Source organism: Onthophagus taurus, chromosome 1 (assembly GCF_036711975.1).
Source record: "Onthophagus taurus isolate NC chromosome 1, IU_Otau_3.0, whole genome shotgun sequence".
NCBI classification, from domain to species: Eukaryota; Metazoa; Arthropoda; class Insecta; order Coleoptera; family Scarabaeidae; genus Onthophagus; species Onthophagus taurus.
Genome location: NC_091966.1, coordinates 6,506,908 through 6,527,098, shown reverse-complemented (window position 1 = coordinate 6,527,098; position 20,191 = coordinate 6,506,908). Strand labels below are relative to the sequence as shown.

Sequence of the window (20,191 nt, the reverse complement as noted above, 5' to 3'; positions counted from 1 at the left end):
CAAAATCGAGAAAAATTCGAAAAGGTGAAAATTAGATGAAATCGTGATTTTACATATTGTTGTTGGTAGAGCACGCTAATCGGATTGTTTTAGAAAAAAAGTTTTAGCATAAAAGTTGTAGCAAACATCATTCTTAACAATATTGCTCTCTTACAATTTTGCTCTGAGATGCATAAATATCAAAAAAAAATTGAAAAGGTGAAATTTAGATGAAATCGTGGTTTTACATCTTGTCGTTGGTAGAGCACGCGATTCGGAACGTTTTAGAAAAGAAGTTTTAGCATAAAAATTGTGGCAAACTTCATTCTCAACAGTATTGCTCTCTTACAATTTTGCTTTCAGATGCATCAAAATCGAGAAAAATCGAAAAGGTGAAAATTAGATGAAATCGTGATTTTACATACTATTGTCAATAGAACGTACGATTCGGAACGTTTTAGAAAAAAAGTTTAAGTACAAAAGTTGTAGCAAATTTTATTCTTAACAATATTGCTCTCTTACAATTTTGCTTGCAGATGCATCAAAATCGAGAAAAATTCGAAAAGGTGAAAATTAGATGAAATCGTGATTTTACATATTGTTGTTGGTAGAGCACGTTAATCGGATTGTTTTAGAAAAAAAGTTTTAGCATAAAAGTTGTAGCAAACATCATTCTTAACAATATTGCTCTCTTACAATTTTGCTCTGAGATGCATAAATATCGAGAAAAATTCGAAAAGGTGAAATTTAGATGAAATCGTGGTTTTACATCTTGTCGTTGGTAGAGCACGCGATTCGGAACGTTTTAGAAAAGAAGTTTTAGCATAAAAATTGTGGCAAACTTCATTCTTAACAGTATTGCTCTCTTACAATTTTGCTTTCAGATGCATCAAAATCGAGAAAAATTCGAAAAGATGAATATTAGATGAAATCGTGATTTTACATAGTGTTGTCAATAAAGCATATGATTCGGAACGTTTTAGAAAAAAAGTTTTAGTACAAAAGTTGTAGCAAATTTTATTCTTAACAATATTGCTCTCTTTCAATTTTGCGCTCAGATGCATCAATATCGAGAAAAACTCGAAAAGGTGAAATTTAGATGAAATCGCGATTTTACATACTATTGTCAGTAGAGTATATGATTGGGAACGTTTTAGAAAAAAAGTTTTAATACAAAAGTTGTAGCAAATTTTATTCTTAACAATATTCCTCTTTAACACTTTCGCTCTCAGATACATAAATATCGAGAAAAATTCGAAAAGGTGAAATTTACTACCTTGGCATAGGAACACACGCATAAAATTATCTTTGATTCGCTGGGCCAATAAAATAAATAACTCACTTTGCCGTTAGAAGTGATTATGACATCATGAAATCCCACAATAACATCAAATGACAAATTAAGATTATTAATGTGTACATCTTAATATAGAATGATATATTACGCTGAAATGAACAAAATTTACATAACAATGAAGATGTATCTAAGAGATATATTTGACCAGTTATGTTAAAACTTTCGACTATAAATTCCAATTTAGGAAAGATCTAATAGGAAAAATCCAACTAAAAAGTCTTCTACAAAGTCATCACCTCACCTTACAATTCCAACACCTTGACATAATAAAATTAAAAATCGTTCTACATTGTGATAATGAATAGATAGACACAGCATGCATGCCTCTTAACACAATAACCTCCGTTCGCTGCGCTGTAAATAGTCTCACGACGATCTTTCAAATCGGAACGTTAAGATGAACGTTCTTCACTCAACGAAAGTCACGTTGTACCGAGAGAGCATTTTGTTAAGAAGACAATGCGTCGCCGAGCCGGTGTCGAAGTGCTCCGAGTCTAGCGCCACCTAAATCAGCCCGAAGGATCAAGGACCATTGGTGTCGTAACCGACATCATCATACGAGTAACCTATAAGATGACGTACCCTCAGTTTTAAAAGCGATCCGTTTTCACGATATTCGATCGAGGAGCATAATTGTGTCGCGATCGCTCGTTTGCGATATCGTTAAATGTAAATTTTATGGGGACGAATTCGAACTCACTACGTCGTCGCCGAGACGAGTCTCGTGTCCGTGAACTAAAGAAGAAGATGTAGGAATTCTTTCGCTCTAGTTTCGAGGAAAGTAAAAGTGCACTGAAGCGAGGACAACTTGCGCTTTTTTTGGGAAAGTATAGAATTAGTTTAGCGAAACAATTTTAATTATTATTAATCATTAAAACTACAAAAAAATTATTAACATCTTCAAAACTTTTTCTTGTATTTCCCGGAAGTCGAGGTTTACTTAATAATGAAGTGACTGTTTAAACATGAGTGTTCCCATAGATTAATATTACTTCATCGCTAAAAAGAATCAGCGATTTAAGATGATGATTATTACTTATACACTGACAAAATTGCGTACATCTAATATAATCTTACCATTGTAAGTGCTATACATGGTATGGACGAAGTGTTTTGATTACTCTCTTTTGTAGAATGCCCAATTGAGTAGCGATTCGTTTGTGAGCTGGTCGTTACATCATGTTCTACTAACGCTAGAATATTTTTACATCTTCTATACTTTGTCGAGGATTCACTTAGATGTTGAATTAGCATTGGGAAGGTTTCCTGTATTACAAAATTTGTTGAACACTCTAAAAAGCACGTTTACATTCGACATTTTCTGCTGCATAAACTGTTTATAATATTCTTCAAGAGCACCTATAACATTTTTATTACATAAAATTTCCATAAATAAACATCGTATTAGCATATTCAAATAAAATAAGCTTGCAACGTTTGAAACTTATTAAGAATGATAGAAATAACTTAGATTAAATAGCGATATTTATACTAAGCACAAAATAGATACTAAAACTTGATTTATTTACAATACTTGTAAAATGTAGTCTATGTACGCAGGAATTGTGATGCTAATTCGATTTCTTTAAACGAAACCTACCCAATTTAGTGCTATTATGCTAATTCCGGGTTATGCCGTACATCCATTACTGTTCGATGTTTCGGATGCCATGTTACAATTAAAATTAAAAAGTTTAGGAATCTCTGGGCAGACTTCCGACCTTAGATTTTATATGCCGGGCAGATCCCTTTCCCCTCAGCATCGTGGTCCCCCTTCAAATCACTTTTTCAAAGTAACATTGTTCTTTACCATGTTTCAACACGAGACTTTATCTTCAGCCATGTCCGAGGTGTCCGAAGGGACACTCCTCATATGGCAAGAATGCTCTTTCATGGATCACCTTGGGTGTAAATGTATGTTACAAAGTCCCTGTACAGGTTCTTAGTTTTTAACTATTCAATTCATATGTCTGGCAGTTCGTCGATTCTTCCGTTCCAGACTCTATTAATGGGGCGGTGCTATATCCATTTCTCTTTCCTCTCTCTTAGCATATTTATCATAATAGTAGTTATTTTAGTCATGCCGATTTTCGACTCCAACCACTATCCATTGAAGTGAGTGTGTTCAGCATTATCGTATTCAGCATCTTTTAAAGCAGTCTCTTTCAAAGTGGACTATAACACCACCTTATGCCCTCTAAAAGTCTACTACAGGGGCGGTAAGTGCGTTGGCTATGAAGAGGTACTTTTTTGACTCTATTATACAAATCTGTTTAACTTTGTGATAGAGTTCTTGGAAAACAAAAATACAGAATTGCACGACAACCTCATTACATCAAAGAATGATATTATAATTATAAATTGTTTAATGATATCAATCTCTAACTTCACAGTGGCGACTTGAACTTGATTAATACCTAAAATGTCATAAGTAAAACATAAAAGTATTTGCTTTTTCCACATTTTTACGAGCGAATAGGAAGCACTAGTATTACTGGACACTTAAGATATTTAGTAGCCTTCCAAAGTAAGTGTTCAGTACTAGTATCTTCAATAAGTTCTTTGAGGAAGTTTTAAGCCTTTCAGCCAACGCGTAATAACAGGTATACTATTCAATGCAGCTTTCTGCATGACACTGGTCATCTGTTTTATTCTTCTTCCAATTGCTTGCGTTGTTTTAAGGGGTACTAAGAGGTTGGTCTCATTTTCTAATAGATAATTGAAGTAATCCTAACATACATGTTTGTTCATCATCGTTGTGTTTTGATCTTTCATAATGATTTTGATTTTATTACTAATTGTCAGATATGTTGGATATATTGAACATTCATGCCATTTTCAATTTTTATATAATTTGGAAACGCATTCTTAACAACAAAGGAATTTGGGTTGAATAAAAAAGTAGTACATGGTAATGCTTGAGAAAAAAGAATTTACTGCATAGCAAATACTTTCGGGATTACGCCTTTAAATAATGCCTATGCGATTTAAAGTAAATACTACTAAAGTAGGAAGTAAATACTTTTAAAGAGTAGTACGCACTTCAAAAGTGCAACAACGTGTTAGTTGACGTTGGTTCAAGTCTCACCAACGTTTACTCATTTATTTCCTATAGGTGAAGAGTCACAAGGTATCAGGTGTCATAGTGCTCTATTAATTATAGCTTTTGAGTACTGTTAGATATACCATATATTATCTTTGTTGTGAGGACGACATCTGTAGTTATCCCATTATTCAATGATAATATTCATTGATTTTTTCATCATTGTGAAGCCGTTTTGTCGAGAAATATCAGCTCTCTTCGATACAATTGGGTTTTCATGGTGGTGATAGCAGTTCCACATCGCTTCTCAGAGCTTTTTGAAATTTTGTAGTGATAGCTAAGAATTTTACTATTTATCAGCTGGCGATCTTGAATATATCTAGTCCTAAACAAATCAGCTGTACAACTTTTTGAGGGACTTTCGCCATGTTTAATACTGTAGCATCGTAGCACGATTAACGAAGCTGGCCTTTCATAAACTTCGCTAAAAGCAATCGTTGAAATAGACTAGTACATGCTACTTTGTTCCCTTTCCACGCAACAAACTACCGATAAAGTAACTTCCAGGAAATATCGAAATATTTACTGCAATTAGTAGAACCTGCTTCACAATCATAGAATTTACTTCAGTATTGTAGAATTAGCATTTACTACTATTTTATTCAACCCACCCACTAGGCCAACACGTTGATTTGTAGCAGCTTTGTATATTTCTCGTGTCTTAGTGGTAAGGAGTCTTAAGACCCAATGGGTATGCCCAACATTGAAGTCTCTTCCAACTATAAAGAGAAGCGGTTGGCATTCGTAGATGTTGTATCCAGTGACGGCTTTAGGGTGAGGCCGGTGAGAGAGGTCGCCCGGAGCACCAGGGCCAAGAAAGCACCAAGATTAAGGGACATTCGGGAATCTATTAAGTAGCTAATGACATAAAAAACATAAAAATAAACGTAAAGCAACAATAAATGTAATACTTTGATGTAGGGCTTAAATTTTCTTTCTGATATGCTGTTTTCTTCTGTAGTTCAGTTAAGTTCAATGTATCCAGGTTTTACATCAGCTATTTGAAGATGAAATTAGATTAAAAACTGGATCAACTATAAACAAAGAAACACAAAAATTGCTGCAGATTACATTATATTTAGCTGAAAATAATCTGACTTTCAGAGGATCTTGTGATAAATTATTTACCTCAAATAATGGGAAAATTTTAGGGCTTGTACAATTATTGCCAAGGTTTGACCATGTTATGAAGGAAACCATTATTGTGACAAAAAAAATCAAAATAAATAGCTAGAATTAATGGCATCGCACGTTAAAACCACAATATTATGCCATGCCACGTAAAGAATTCAAAGCGTTTTGCAATCATAGTTGACTATACTCCTGATATAAGCCAAAAAAAGCAATTCTCCCTAATATTAAGGTGCACTGACATAACCGAAGATGTCGTAACGATTAAAGAATATTTCATTACATTTTTGGAAATTGATGATACAACTAGTGCAGGTCTCATAAAAGCTACTTTACAAATAATGAGTAATCACAATCTCAATATTAGCAATTGCAGACAAAAAGGGATTACCGAGCTTAATTCGTTAGCTTTCTTTGTACCATGTGGATGTCACAATTATAATTTAGTCTTTTAATCTTTATTTGGAATCTTGCAAAAAATATTTACTTTATTTGCAGCATCAGTATATAGATGGAAAATTTTAAGGTAAATTTGGAAAATTACCGACAAATAGGTTTCGAAGAAGCTGCTATAACAGCAACTGAAATAGCGTCAGAACTAAATATGTAGCCAATTTTTAAACCCCAAAAGTGACTAACAATAAGACGATAAAGGAAGATTTAGTCAACTTAAAGATTTTTCTGCAAATTGGCTTTTTTTTGACATCATTGCATCATTGTTCTGCAGTTGTATAAAAACTGTGTTTGGTATAAAAACTTTAAATAATATATTTCATGCGTCTTCTTATTGTTAGTAATATTAGTAGTGGTACATATTGACCGCAAAGAAAAGTCAAATACAACAGGAGGAAATAAAGGGCGCCAAAAAATATTTTGGCTACGGCGCTCCGATGCCTAAGGCCGGCACTGGTTGTATCTAGGTTTGGGTTGTGAGTAGGTATTTTTATAATTATAGCTTAGATGTCACATGTGATATATTTTCCTTCTTTAAAATGTTTGATATTATTTTTAACAATCACTGTTTATATCTCTAGTAAAATGAATTTTTGATATAAGACATACTTAAACATTTTCCATGTATAAGACTGCTTACAGGTCATGTTGGTGCTGCAGCAATCCATTAACATTCCAGACCATAAGGCGTAGGAAAGCCATCAGTTCTTGTCAAAATCTTTAATTCTGCTTTCAATTTCATTGAGCCGCAGGTTTTGTTCCTTTAACATTTGCATTACTTGCACTAGTTTGTTATATTACTCATAGTTTATTTAACTCCAGATAAATTATTCGCTGCATATTCAAGGTGTTATTTGTTTTAACTTTTTGTTTAGATTTGTTTTTATTATCTCTCATATTTTGGAGTTCCTTAATCACTTCATACCACACTGTGTTAATATTATACATTTTAGCTAATGGTTTTAGTTCTACATTCTTCAGAAATTCAGAGATAACCCTTTACATTATTAAACCATGAATTTTTACAACATTTTAGTACGTACACAATATAAAGACAAATACATCGAAAATAGTTAACTTTAACAATGTAAAGACAAAGAGATTTTTATAAAGAAAGCCGTAAAGTGAACAAAGTAAAAGTTATGGATGTTTTAATCCATAAAGAGTACGGTTGCCCTTGTGCTCTCTCGTTTAAAGTAAAGTTGTATCCAAAATAGGGTTTTTTATTTATTTTTCGACAAAAAACATTAAGGATAACTTTGATAGGACAAAAAATCTTATAAGAGTTGTTGTTAGCTATTAAAAATATTTGGAATTTACACTTTAAATGAATCTCTGTGTAATCATTTTACTTTGTTGCAACATAATAGAGATTTTTTACTTAGAACCATGTCAAATTCTAACTGTCCGTATTTCCAATTATAACCCGCAACAATAAACCCTTGTTTCGTTCTCAATGGGAATAACCATTCCTTGAAATTTATATGGTTTCCCACGTTGGCTTGTATAATACGTAATTTCTCTTAAGAACCATAACCATATTCTAAAACAAACGTAAATGTTAATATTCAATTTTATTGTTTAATGATAATTGATAATTGACCAAAAATAACACACCGAAGTCGTAATAGTAAAACGAAAACTATCGTAATCTCGACCATGTTTTAGAGCATCTAGTGAAATGATGACCCAGTTGTCGTTACATAGACGAAGTATTGTTACCGTGAAAGTGGCTACACGCCACCTAGTACCTACCTAATACGAGATGTGATAGATACATAAGAATACCGTGTTTTCAAATGCGGATATCGCAAATTGCTTCTTTGATACACTTTATGAGATATCGTTGTAATGGATGAGTAACATTTAAGTTTCAAGGTTTTCTCATTTATCAAACCAAATTAACATTTTATTTTGATCCGCTTAAATACGAAAAATTCTATGTGAATATGAGATGTTAATGGTTTAGTTTTATGGGTTAAAATAATCGCAGTAATTTCTCAATGATGAGATGCTTAAGGATATGACGTTTTGATTAGTTTACGTAATAAGTTTCGAAATGTAGATGTAGATCATTTTTTGTGCTTTCTAATGGAGTATCGTAGGGCGTGATGTTACGATCTTTTGCGATAGTTATGTAATAACTAGGTTATTAGTGGTTTTTGCGGTTTTTACGGTTTGTTCTGTATTTAATAAGCATTGAATTATTGTTACCTTTTATGTAGAATATTACATTTAATCATCGCTAATTATTACATCCAAGTATAAATAACACATGGTCTCTCAATTTTTTGTAAACTAAGCTTTTTCAATCAAATTATATTAATTAAATAGAAGATTTTATTTTGATTTTGGTGACAAAGACAATAACAAAATTGTGCAACCGAATAAGTAGTTAAGTATACGACACTTTAGATTGATGCGACAATCTAAATGTCCTTAAAGTATGCAAATTGCGGCGACACTGTACATTTTCAGGCTTACAAAGCGTCCGCAACTAGACCTGGTTTGAAATCGTTTATCTTAAAGACCCGTTTACGTATTTAGAAACTTGCCTCTTGGATGCCAAAGAATTTCTTTAGATAACTTTCAGTAAATTCATTTAATGTTAATTTAATTTAATGTTAAATTTTGTGTAGCAATTGGTACTACAACACAAATTGGTTGGAAAGGATTAATTTAACCGTTCCCAGAATTGGTAAAAGTACGATTCATCAACTCGAAGGACGTCAAGAATTAGGCGATGCCGGTAAATTGTTATTTTTAGCAAAGTCTAATTCGTCTACCGTCTCATCTCATCAACGTCTTGTTTAAAGGAAGCGGCAAATGCTCTATTGGTTAAGTAATAAAATTGTTTCTCCATCAGAATTAAACCGAACTCTAATTAATAATTAATCCGTCGAGTGTATAAAGTAATTTATTTTAGATTTTAATTTTCTAATAATAACTCTAATAATTAATTATTATACAGATCGTTTTTATAACGATTGGGGTATACAAAATATGTTAACAATTTTTTTCGTATAGTAACAATGAATTCTTTTTCATCAGTTTACAACCCAGCTGAAATTAAAGCTATATCGATAAGAGAAGCTTCGTCAACTTCAAGTAAACTTCAATAGAAATTTTAGAAATTTTCAAACGCCGCTTAGAAATTTTCAAACGCAGCTTTACGTATTGTATGCCTAACTTATACAATTGGCTGCCTGATTCCTTCAAGAGTCTTTCTCTGATTTCCTTTAAGGCAAGGGTTAGGGCTTATTTAAGTGAGCGGCAAGTTGACTGAGCACTCTTCTTCTTTGTTTATTTTGAAATGGTTTCATAGCCGGGGGGAGGATTGGGGGCTGACAGAGATTGAGATTTATATATGTATGCTTGTTATATGTAAGTATGCTTCTTATTGGGTATTTTAAGTTTGTTAATTTTTTTTTGCGCTTATAATCGGCTTGACTTCATTTAAATTTTATTTTTCAATTTTTGTCTTATTATTTTGCTGAGGGTCATTGAAAAACAGTGCGACAAAGGGGCCTTGGTCACTTGGTCGACCTGACATGACCCTCTTTAATCGGAACTGCCTTTTTATAATTTTTTCTATTTGTACATATATTATATCTTATCCGATTAATAAACATTATTATTATTATTATTATTATTATTATAATTAATCGCGATATCAAAGGGCTTCAGTATAAAAAGTTGAAGATTTAGCGAAAATGGGACTCCTATCCTAAAGAATGAATTTGAGTTCATATAGCAAAATATATGTCCTTGATACAATAATCAAAGATGTTTGTGTAAAAGTTGATTTGTAATGTTGACCATGCGTTGGAATGGTTCAAAGAAACTGTAATAATGCATCTCGTCACTAAGAATCAGGTAAGGCGTAATAAAGGAGCCCAACCTACTTAACCTAGCCTGTATACAATTATGAAATTTAGACAGACTGAGACAAAACGCACGCCTTGATATAGATAACAATGATCTGATGATCCAATGATTTGACTGAATACAGCTGGATCAAAATATCTAAATAAAGCACGGATTAATGTGAAGCTATTGAAGAATAAAAGAGATTAGTGATGCGACATTTCTACTTTTTGGGGATTCATAGATTTGTAGCCTTTCAAATCTTCAAAGTTTTCAAACAAATAGTATTTTCAATAGCTCATCAAGTATGTCAAAAAATTATAAAAGCTCCAAAGAGTTGCATTATAACCCACAAAAAGGTATACATCGTAATTACTAAGCTAATGAGTTAAATTATCACTAAATTATCACCTCACTATAGTGATAATTTAACTCATTAGTTACTGAATCAAGGATAATATATTATCCTTGATCCAATACCGTTATTGTTTGTAAGTGGAGATGAAGAAGCTTCTTTTCGGAAAGAATGTTGATTAGAACCATACATATCATAGGTAACCAGTACATAGCAACATGCTTTCCAAATGTTGTGCTAACGTTTCTCACATCGCATCGTCTATAAGCCTTCTACATATTGTTATACGTTTCTTCAGCTCTTTGATTCAGCCTGCATAATTAGCGAGTTTTCATTACTTTGGAATGTAATTACTTCAATAGTTCCACTAATACTTCCAATGAATTGGCCAGGAAAAATCCATATATTGTCTTGATTACTTTTTGCATTCATTCTCTGGTAAATCACCAACCTAGATAAATCAAAAAAGTATGTAATGTAAAATATGTATTTAAAGTTCTGCCAAAATCAATGATTTTCGAGTCGAAGTGGGTATGTAACAATAATAAATACTTCAACGACTTCTAAAGAAAAAGCTTTCGGAATAGATAATAGATGTAATTGTTGTAAAGGAATTGAGACAAATCTGAATCTATTTACAAAGAAGTATTAGTTGTTGACTAAATAGATACAGGTTAGTAAAAATTATACAAATTATAAGTTGTCTTTAATAAAAAAATTATCTTTAACCTTAACCATCGTTAATTTTAAAGTCTGCTCTCTCTATTTCAGAAATTTCGTAATTTTTATGACTCAGAAAACCCTCAATGATTAATTAATAGCATATGTTAAAAAAAATAATTTCATCTCTATTATTAGCGGATTGTTAGCTCAGCAAATTGAAATTTTCTCTTCATGTGTTGGCAACCAAACGATCACCTATGACCAATAAACTATCTAACCTTTCATAAGAACGTTTTGAAAGAATTATAATGCTCTCACAATCAGTTATAATAATAAATTAAAAGTGTTCAAAGTATGAAATTGAATATTTGAAAATTATTTATTTTTAACGTATTCTAAGTTATTCTAAGTGTTAATTAGTTAACAGTGTTTCCCTAGATTTCTGGATATTTAGCAATGGCGAATCCTTCTTATTATCAGAACGAAGAAGAACCACACAGAACTTGGAAAAAAAAACGTTTTATAACAAAAGTTCTGCAATAGCAAGAATTCGTTATGATCCACATGAAAAATAGTTTTTTATAGGAAAATAGTAACATAACATTTTGTTGACTAAACTCAATTTGAAAAATAGAAACACGGAGTCTTGGTAAGTAAGATTTGCAATTGAAATTTCCTTATGTAATATACGAAAACCTACATATGGTGCATATATGGAGGATCAAAAGTCTTATAAGACTTATTATATGTAATATGAAGAAGGCAGAACTTCTTCATAAACTTTTTCTTCAAACTTGTTGTTACCGGATCTGATGTGATGGAAGTCATACTTACAAAAAAGCGTCATTCGCTTTTTCTACGCCATGACTTAGGCATAAATCTGAGATTTTTACTTCATTTTAATGTTAGGATAACAACAAAATGTTTCCGCAATTTCTCGTTTTGGACCATCACAAATCGATTTTTTCCGTATTAATTCCGTTTAATACTATCTGCTTTTTTAATGTTTTAATGTGTTAATTTTGAACAGCTAGTCGCTAAACAACGAACAGTAAAACATTTAAAACAGACTCTATAAGTATGTAGAATAGATAAGCCGTGATTCTTGTGAGAGCTGATTTATCAGTTGCAAATATTACAAATTAGACTTTCTGTCTACCAGTGTCACACGGAGTTCTGGTATTACTAAAATATCACTTTTGCCATGCATTAAGAATTTATCAGAACTAATTTAATTATTTCCCTCAACATATTTGAAACATTTTCGTTTGATAAAGCAAATATTTCTCTTCCAAATAATAATTTCGTTGGACGATATCTAGTGGAAATAATTCACGGAATTTCCAAAATAAATATTTTTTTTTTATCTTAACATCATTATCTGAGCAAAATAGCGATTAAGTCTGAGCCAGTAATTTTATAGTGTACGATATACTGCTTCTCCAGCTGGTAAGATTATATCTGAGTCATTCTTCAATGTAGTATAAGAACGACGTTCCATTCTGGCATCATCGAGATGTCAAACACCAGGTTAAGACTTAAAATTTTTGTTTTGAAACCACTGACTACTCAACTAAATCATTTTGAGTTAATGTCTTATCTGCATCGATGAACATTTTCTTTGATACTGCATATTTGGTTTGGCTTATTGAAATACGCTCACGCAATGCTCTGCCACCATATAACACTCGTTATAAATGTGTCTAATATAATCTAGAATCTAAATTTAAACTCTTCAAACATATGCAGCGGTAGAACAGGCTGCATATCGATATTGCCTGAGTTGATCCCTATTAGCTTTTGCTATGTATACAGTACACATTGTTTTTTCTTTTCATTGTATTCAAAAAAAAGTTATTATTATTATTACTATCTATTATCTATATTCTTTAATTTGCTTGAGCACATTTTCACTTTCTTCTAGTAGTATTTATAATACCAACTTAATACTTGTCATATCTTCATTTATCCACAACATTCCCCACTGTGTATTTATGAATTGATTCCAAACTCAATCTTAGATTCAAACCAACTCAATTCTAACATCGCTTGTAACTCCATCGTATGTCTCTATCTGTCCATATTTCTACAATTTATACACAATCTCAGTTTTGGGATCAACCTAAATATTCACCATTACCCGCAATATTTCATTTCTATTTCTATGGAGTATGTAAACAACGTGAAAAATATACTTGAGATTTTAATCTTAATCTTGAGTTTAATGTTGTAATTTTCCCGACCTGCAGTTCTTTTTCCGTTAGTCGTTTTAGTCTCTTCTCTTCTCGATCCTCCTACGCATCGCTGTGGGACTTCTAACATATTTTAAAATTTTTCTAACGTTTTTCGGCCTTTTTACGTTGAAAGTCTCGCAGCCTATGCTAATTCTGTTATCTTCGCCTTTTCGTAAGTTTTTTTATATTTTTATTTTGTTTTTATTGTTAACCGCTTTATATTTTAGATTTAACCTCTTATAAATAGATTTTTTGGTCTTCAACCACGTTTTACCTTTTTGACCTTCAAATTATTTTTACTGCGCACTAAAATTTTCTCCGTTTTCAACATGTTTACAAATTTTTTGATAATATTTTGGTAATGTTTTTCTCAATTGTGAACATCATTAATTTTTGACTGTAAGTTTTATGTTTTAACATATTTTATTTTTCCTAATTATAAAAATTCTTGTAGTTTTCGACTGAAGATGAGGTAATACCTCGAAACTATGTAGTATCGAAGCATATAATAAATAGCAAGTAAGAGGTTATTTTTGATTTTTCATTATTAATCTTGAGTGTTGTGCAAAACCTAATTGAAATGGGTTCATTTCATCTTGGAACTCTTCTGATATAAATCTGGATCAAATGCAATTCTGTACTTCATAGAAGACTGAACGCCATTTCATCAATATCCACCACAAAATTATTACAAAGATAAAAATAAAAGGGTAACATAAATTTGTCTCCAGGGATGAATAATATAAAGGAACCATTCTGATTATATTAAAGATTGAAATAAAATTAGAACCAACACTAGAAACTTTCGGGTTTTGCCGTGCGTCTTTTAAGAAAAGGTTTGACATTTCGGATGCCATGTTGCAATCTTCTTCAGAAACTGGTTCGAAGTTTGAACTAACACTAGAAACTTTCGGGTTTTGCCGTGCGTCTTTTAAGAAAAGGTTTGACGTTTCGGATGTCATGTTGCAACCTTCTTGTTCGAACTTCGAACCAGTTTCTGAAGAAGGTTGCAACATGGCATCCGAAACGTCAAACCTTTATAATATACAGGGTTTCCCAAAACTCCCTGGACAGAGCTATGTTTTGAACGAGTGAAGAAAAAAATTTGAAAATTTAGGGATCACTAAAGAATCATTAAAACTACATTTTTAGATAGTTTAGAACTTCCATTCAATGTAGAGTTTTTTAGGGGATGACCACCCCTACATTTTTAAATAGCAACCCCTATCGAGTTTTACCTTATTTTAAAGGTAATGGAAAAAGAAACGCAACCCCATAAACCAAAACCCGATATCATAATTCTTTCAAGAATTATGACTGGATGACTATCAAATGGGAAAATGGGAATTGACGAAGGTGACTTCTAAAGAAGGTTTTAATTCTGGGAAATAGTACGTGAAAAATGTGATGTTGACAGAAATTTTCTCTGATGAGGCTACTTTCTACTTGAATGGTGAGGTTAATAGGCACAATTGTCGTTATTGGAGTGACGAAAATGCACGTTTAATAAGAGAAGGTCATACTCAGAGACTGCAGAAAATTAATGTATGGGCTGGTATTATGGGAAAGAATGTAATTGGTCAATTTTTTATTAATGGAAATTTAGACGGAGACAGATATCAGCATCTGTTAGAAAATCAAGTGGTTCCAAGTGTACGTGACCCTAATGGTATTGACAATAAGTGTTCCAACAAGATGGTAGTCCTCCACATTTTAGTCGCGCAGTCCGAGATTTTTTAAGCCGTACGTTTCCAAACCGTTGGATTGGCAGCAGGCGTGACATTGACTGGCCACCACGATCTCCTGATCTGACACCACTCGATTTTTTCTTTAGGGAATTTCTGAAAAGTAGAGTGTATGCAACAAAACCAGAATCAATCAATGATTTGGAAAATCGCATACTTGAAGAACCACCAATATCACTTGGGATATACTCCTGATGGGTCAAAATTCTATCTATGAGCGTTTGGGTTATAGAAAAAGGTTGACAATTTGAACATTTGTTATAAAAATCGTAATAAAAGTGCAAAAAACCATGAAAATATTTTATTTTCCCATTTGGTAGTCAACCCTTCATAATTCTTGAAAGAATTAAGATATCGGATTTTGGTTTATGGAGTCGTGTTTCTTTCTTTATTACCTATTTAAAAATCTAGGGGTGGTCATCCCCTAAAAAAACTCCACATTGCATGGAAATTCTAAACTATCTAAAAATATAGCTTTTATGACTCTTTAGTGATTCCCAAATTTTCAAATTTTGTTCTTCACTCGTTTAAAATTAATAGCTCCGTCCCGGGGGATTTGGGAAACCCTGTATATTAAAGATGTTGGAGATCTTGTAACGATAACGCCGAGGTCCGGCTAAGACTGCAGTTAAAGAAGTGCTTTAGGTAGCAGCTTAATCATTGAATAAGTAACCTTAATATGTAATTAGTGTACATAGCAACTAGACCTCAACTCAGTATTCTCAAAGATATTGTTAAAATTGGTCTAATAAACGAGATATTGGTCTAATGTTTGATGAAACATCGTTACGGTTACTAACATTGCATACTAGTAACATGCTTTCATCGAAGCCAATGAGGAAATAAATTGACAAGACATCTTAATGAAAATAGCAAGTGTATATACAGTAATTTTTCAATAGGGTAGCAAGGAAGATGAAGAATCAACGAAGAAGAGATACCAGAAAAAGTAAATACGAAACATGAAATTTCGAAGAAACATTGCATGCAATAATAAAAAACTTGGATTTAATATAAATGGAAGAAAATTAAGGACCACAAGGAATCCAGATAGACTAATTCAATGGTTACTCATCGAAGTAACGGATACAGTAGCTAGAAAACCTGTCAGCTCTCAATCTACTATTGTTTACCAGCATTTTACCAGCCAACTGTTATGTATAAAATATTACAAGGATATCAAATAGAGAAAAACCTAGCAATCAGCAATCACAGAGAATTACCATGCAGAACGTCATCGCAAAATAAAGGTTAACAAGATTAGAGTATTAGCTAGAAAGTTGAATGAAGCTGAACATAGAATATGTTACTAAACTGGTTGAAGGATTAACTAAAACAGCACGAAGGGTTGGTAACTTTCAATTTGTTTTTCATTTCTTTAACTTATTTCTGCAGAAAATATTTAGTGGAAACACTATTTTAATAGCTGAACAAGTAAACTCGGAAGTTACTAGTTTTCTTTGTTGTATTTGTTTTAGTTTATGTATGCTATTTAATACAAATTTAAATGTTTTGAAAGGTTTGTTTAAAAGAAAAATAGAATATTATATGTACAATTATATTCACATAAATATACACATATAAAACATGCATATGGCTATAAAATATATAAATATATAGACTTATTTTTATATTGAAAACAAAGAATTAATAATAAATATAAAATACGTAATAGAATAAATAAGAACTATTCCTAACCAATTACATATTTTACCGGATGAATCGTAACCGTATTTACTGTGCCAATAGTCGTCAACAAAAAATCATACCAACTAATCTAATTAATACTTAATGAAGCGTCTTTTATGATATATAAAACTACTGCTACTGTACTCGTTTCACTATAATAATGGTATGTAATGATGTAACGGTTTGTATATACAACATACAAATTTGAGCGTGAACTACACATTTGGTGGATTTGGTAATAATGTAAATAAGTGAATGAGATATGAAATCGATTATAGAGTGGCAGTAATTTTAGTACATAGTCTCGAACATGTCGTGAACAATAAGTAAATGGCCACGAAAGAGCTTTGATGAGAAACGGTTTCTAACACGGGTACTGCGATGCGAGTATAGATAAAATTGTACTGCTAAACAATCTAAACGGTATGCAATTAATAGGGACCGCCGGATGGGTAACCATTGCCATTTCCATCTGGGTATCCCCCTGCACCCTCTGTATAACAAGAAATTATAGCAGTTAAAAAGAGGAAATTATGTTAAAAGTGTAAAGAAGATTGCGAAAAACAATTTAAATTACTACCTTCATAGTTGACTTCAGGTTTATATCCTTCAGTATCAGCGACGTATGTAACAATTTGTTTTCTACCATCAGGAAGAAGTACGTTGTATTCCCCAGTGGCAACATCACCTTCTCTTTCTTCTTTATGTCCAAAATCTAATCCAGCATCAGCATCTTCTACTTGGTATTCAAAAGAATAACTTGCTACCTAATGTTAAAATATTAAAGATTATTTAGAGTTAGTTTTATTAATTAGTTAATTTATTGATAATGATGAATGAATGCTTACTCCATTATCTTCATCGCCATTTCCGTTTCCATTGGGGACACCGTATACTGGTGCAACTCCATTACCGTTTCCGTTGGGTGCGCCATAGGTGTTACTTGGATAACCATTTCCGTTACCGTTTCCGTTGCCATTTCCATTATTGTGACCATTACCGTTTCTGTAACCATTTCCATTACCGTTTCCGTGACCATTTCCATTACCGTTTCCGTGACCATTTCCATTACCGTTTCCATTTGGAGCACCATAAGTTGGACGAGGATAACCGTTTCCGTTTCCATTTCCGTTTCCGTGTCCGTTTCCGTTACCGTGTCCGTTACCATTTCCATTACCGTGTCCGTTACCATTTCCATTACCGTGTCCGTTACCATTTCCGTTACCATTTCCGTTGCCATTTCCGTGACCATTGCCATTACCGTTGCCATTTCCGTTACCATTACCATTTGGTGCTCCGTAAACAGGACGAGGATAACCATTTCCGTTACCATTTGGTGCTCCATATGTTGTACTTGGATAACCGTTGCCATTTCCGTTTCCGTTTCCGTTTCCGTTGCCATTACCGTTGCCATGACCATTTCCATTACCGTTGCCATTTCCATTGCCGTTTCCGTTACCATTTGGTGCTAAGTATGTTCTGCCATTGCCGTTACCATTTCCGTTACCGTATCCGTTACCATTTCCATTACCATGACCGTTTCCGTTACCATTTCCATGTCCATTACCGTTCCCATTTCCGTTACCTAAATAATAAAATTAGTTAATCTAATACTTTCGAAACGGGATCAAAAGTAAAATAGTTCGAATATGTTGGTATTTGGTAAGCTGAGAAATTGTTACCAAAAATTAAGCTTTAGTTTGGAAGAACATGAATAGAATATCTATTACCAGGTGGAAGATAGCTAGATCCAGGGGTTTGGTCACTGTCTGGAGTGCGGTAACCTCCTAGATTAGGACTCCCATAAGTTGAACTTGGGGGGCCATAGTTAGAGTTTGGACTACCGAAACCGTTACCGTTCTGACCAGGTGCGCCATAAGTAGAACTAGGTTTTCCATTACTATAACCGTTTTGTCCAGGTGCGCCATATGTTGAACTTGGTCTCCCATTTCCGTTTCCATTACCGTTTGAGTGTCCATTTCCATTTGAGTGCCCATTTCCGTTTGAATGACCATTACCATTCCTATGTCCATTTCCGTTCCCGTTGCCGGGAGCTCCATAAGTCGAACTAGGTCTTCCATTTGGTGCACCATAAGTAGAACTTGGTTTACCATTTCCATTTTGCGGTGCTCCATACATTGACGATGGTCTTCCGTTACTATATCCATTTCCATTATGTCCGTTACCGTTACCATTGCCGGGTGCTCCGTAAGTTGCACCTGGTCTACCATTTGAACCAAAGCCGTTATTACCACCACCGGGTCCTAAAGGCGTTCCCGGTTGAAACCCAGGCGGGCCGTATGAGGTGCTTGGGCCGTCTGTAGATTGGACATTAGGCGGAAAGGAAAACGGAAGAGAAAAACATAGATGTGTTAGCAAAGTGGTTGTGTGAAGAGATTGCTGGTGAAATTAGTTAACATTTTCCTTTTTGAGGAGACCATCGACGATTACTTACCATTTGGTGGAAGGTAAACTGGAGGTTCACTGTGCACGATGGTTACGGCGAATAATGCCGCCAATAACAAACACTAAAATATTAAGTTATATTTTTAGCAGATTAAATAATAATTTAAGTATTTGTTTCATTTAATAGTGTGATATTAAAAATAATTCTTTTATTATTAAAAAGACTAAATGAGTAAGAAATTTATTAATTTGCAATAATGTACGAAAACTTAATGGTTTTATTAGAAAATTAATAATAATTTAAACAAACATTATAAGATTAAAAAAATTTATTTATTTACTTACCTTCAACATGATGAGTAACTAGTTGGTAATCTGAAAACTACACTAAACTTATATAACTATGACTAGTTGGTTCCAAGCCGGAGCTGGGATGATTGCTGAATGAATCTCCAACGGGGGTCGATCGTTTATATACGTATTGAATCGTGATTCTGTTTCATGTATTTAGTACAGCCCCGTAAAGTGTTATTTTTCAAATTTTTTTCTGTTGTGGCTCCCGTGACTAGGGAGGGTATAAACTTTTGTACGCGAGGAATCCTCTGAAATAACCTTCGCATAACGTCGGCAAACGCTCGAAAGTTGATTCTTAGAACGTACGGGCAATCGCTTTATTTATTTAGGTGCTTTTAAAAGTGTATCTTCTTCTTGGAGATGGGCAGCAACTTACGGTATATGGGCATCGCGCATTACGTTGCCACCGGGCGTAAGAAGAGGATCGAAGTCTTCCAATTGGGAAACTGCGACAGTCACTTTTGCAAAAATCCCTCATTTACAAGAGCAATCGATTCGGAGCAAGGTCTGGTCAACACTGTTCTTATTTCCATTTAATTTTCTTCTCCTAATCCTAAAGAAATTCTTCAAAATTAATTTTTATTTGTGTAGGCGAAGCACACGAATATAACACCGACATCGCTGTCTTATATTCTTCATTATTACGACGATCATTAAACATCAATTACCATTTCCTTTGCAGAGGCGAGCTTTCATGATACGCCTGCTACATAAAAAAATCTTATACCACCTTGTGCAACCGACTTGATCGTAAAGAACAAACAATGTCAACGATATTATAATACGTTCTAATTGATTGTAGATAATTGCTGGTGTTACTTTCGCGCAAAAGCAAAAGGTGTAATTTATGTGTAA

General features: G+C 33.2%; 1 protein-coding gene and 1 long non-coding RNA gene across 3 annotated transcripts; one reads left to right on the top strand and one right to left on the bottom strand.

Annotated features, from left to right (window-relative positions):
* The first annotated feature begins 12,852 nt into the window (after positions 1 to 12,852).
* LOC139429763 (uncharacterized) lies at positions 12,853 to 13,813 on the top strand. The gene is made up of 3 exons (XR_011640339.1): positions 12,853 to 13,314; positions 13,370 to 13,541; positions 13,597 to 13,813. It is a non-coding gene; the product is annotated as an uncharacterized lncRNA (long non-coding RNA).
* Positions 13,814 to 16,431: 2,618 nt separating this feature from the next.
* LOC111418591 (pro-resilin-like) lies at positions 16,432 to 19,540 on the bottom strand. 2 transcript variants are annotated; one of them, XM_071195832.1, is made up of 7 exons: positions 19,328 to 19,540; positions 19,032 to 19,104; positions 18,307 to 18,894; positions 18,085 to 18,161; positions 17,425 to 18,036; positions 17,157 to 17,343; positions 16,432 to 17,069 (listed from the first exon to the last, which is right to left on the bottom strand). In XM_071195832.1, the coding sequence occupies exons 1-7, from the start codon at positions 19,334 to 19,336 to the stop codon at positions 17,008 to 17,010; spliced, it is 1,608 nt and encodes a 535-aa protein (XP_071051933.1). In that variant the 5' UTR covers positions 19,337 to 19,540; the 3' UTR covers positions 16,432 to 17,007. The 2 variants fall into 2 exon arrangements, with proteins under 2 accessions (XP_071051933.1, XP_022906925.2); XM_023051157.2 differs by having other exon boundaries at positions 17,425 to 18,161; positions 19,328 to 19,538.
* Positions 19,541 to 20,191: the final 651 nt, after the last annotated feature.

Excerpts from the sequence above, each read along its gene's own strand:
- LOC111418591 (XM_023051157.2), bottom strand. Across the intron at positions 18,895-19,031 it reads AGTTTACCTTCCACCAAATG|ACGGCCCAAGCACCTCATAC; the intron begins GTAAGTAATCGT and ends TCCAATCTACAG. Across the intron at positions 17,070-17,156 it reads ACCTGAAGTCAACTATGAAG|AGGGTGCAGGGGGATACCCA; the intron begins GTAGTAATTTAA and ends CTTGTTATACAG.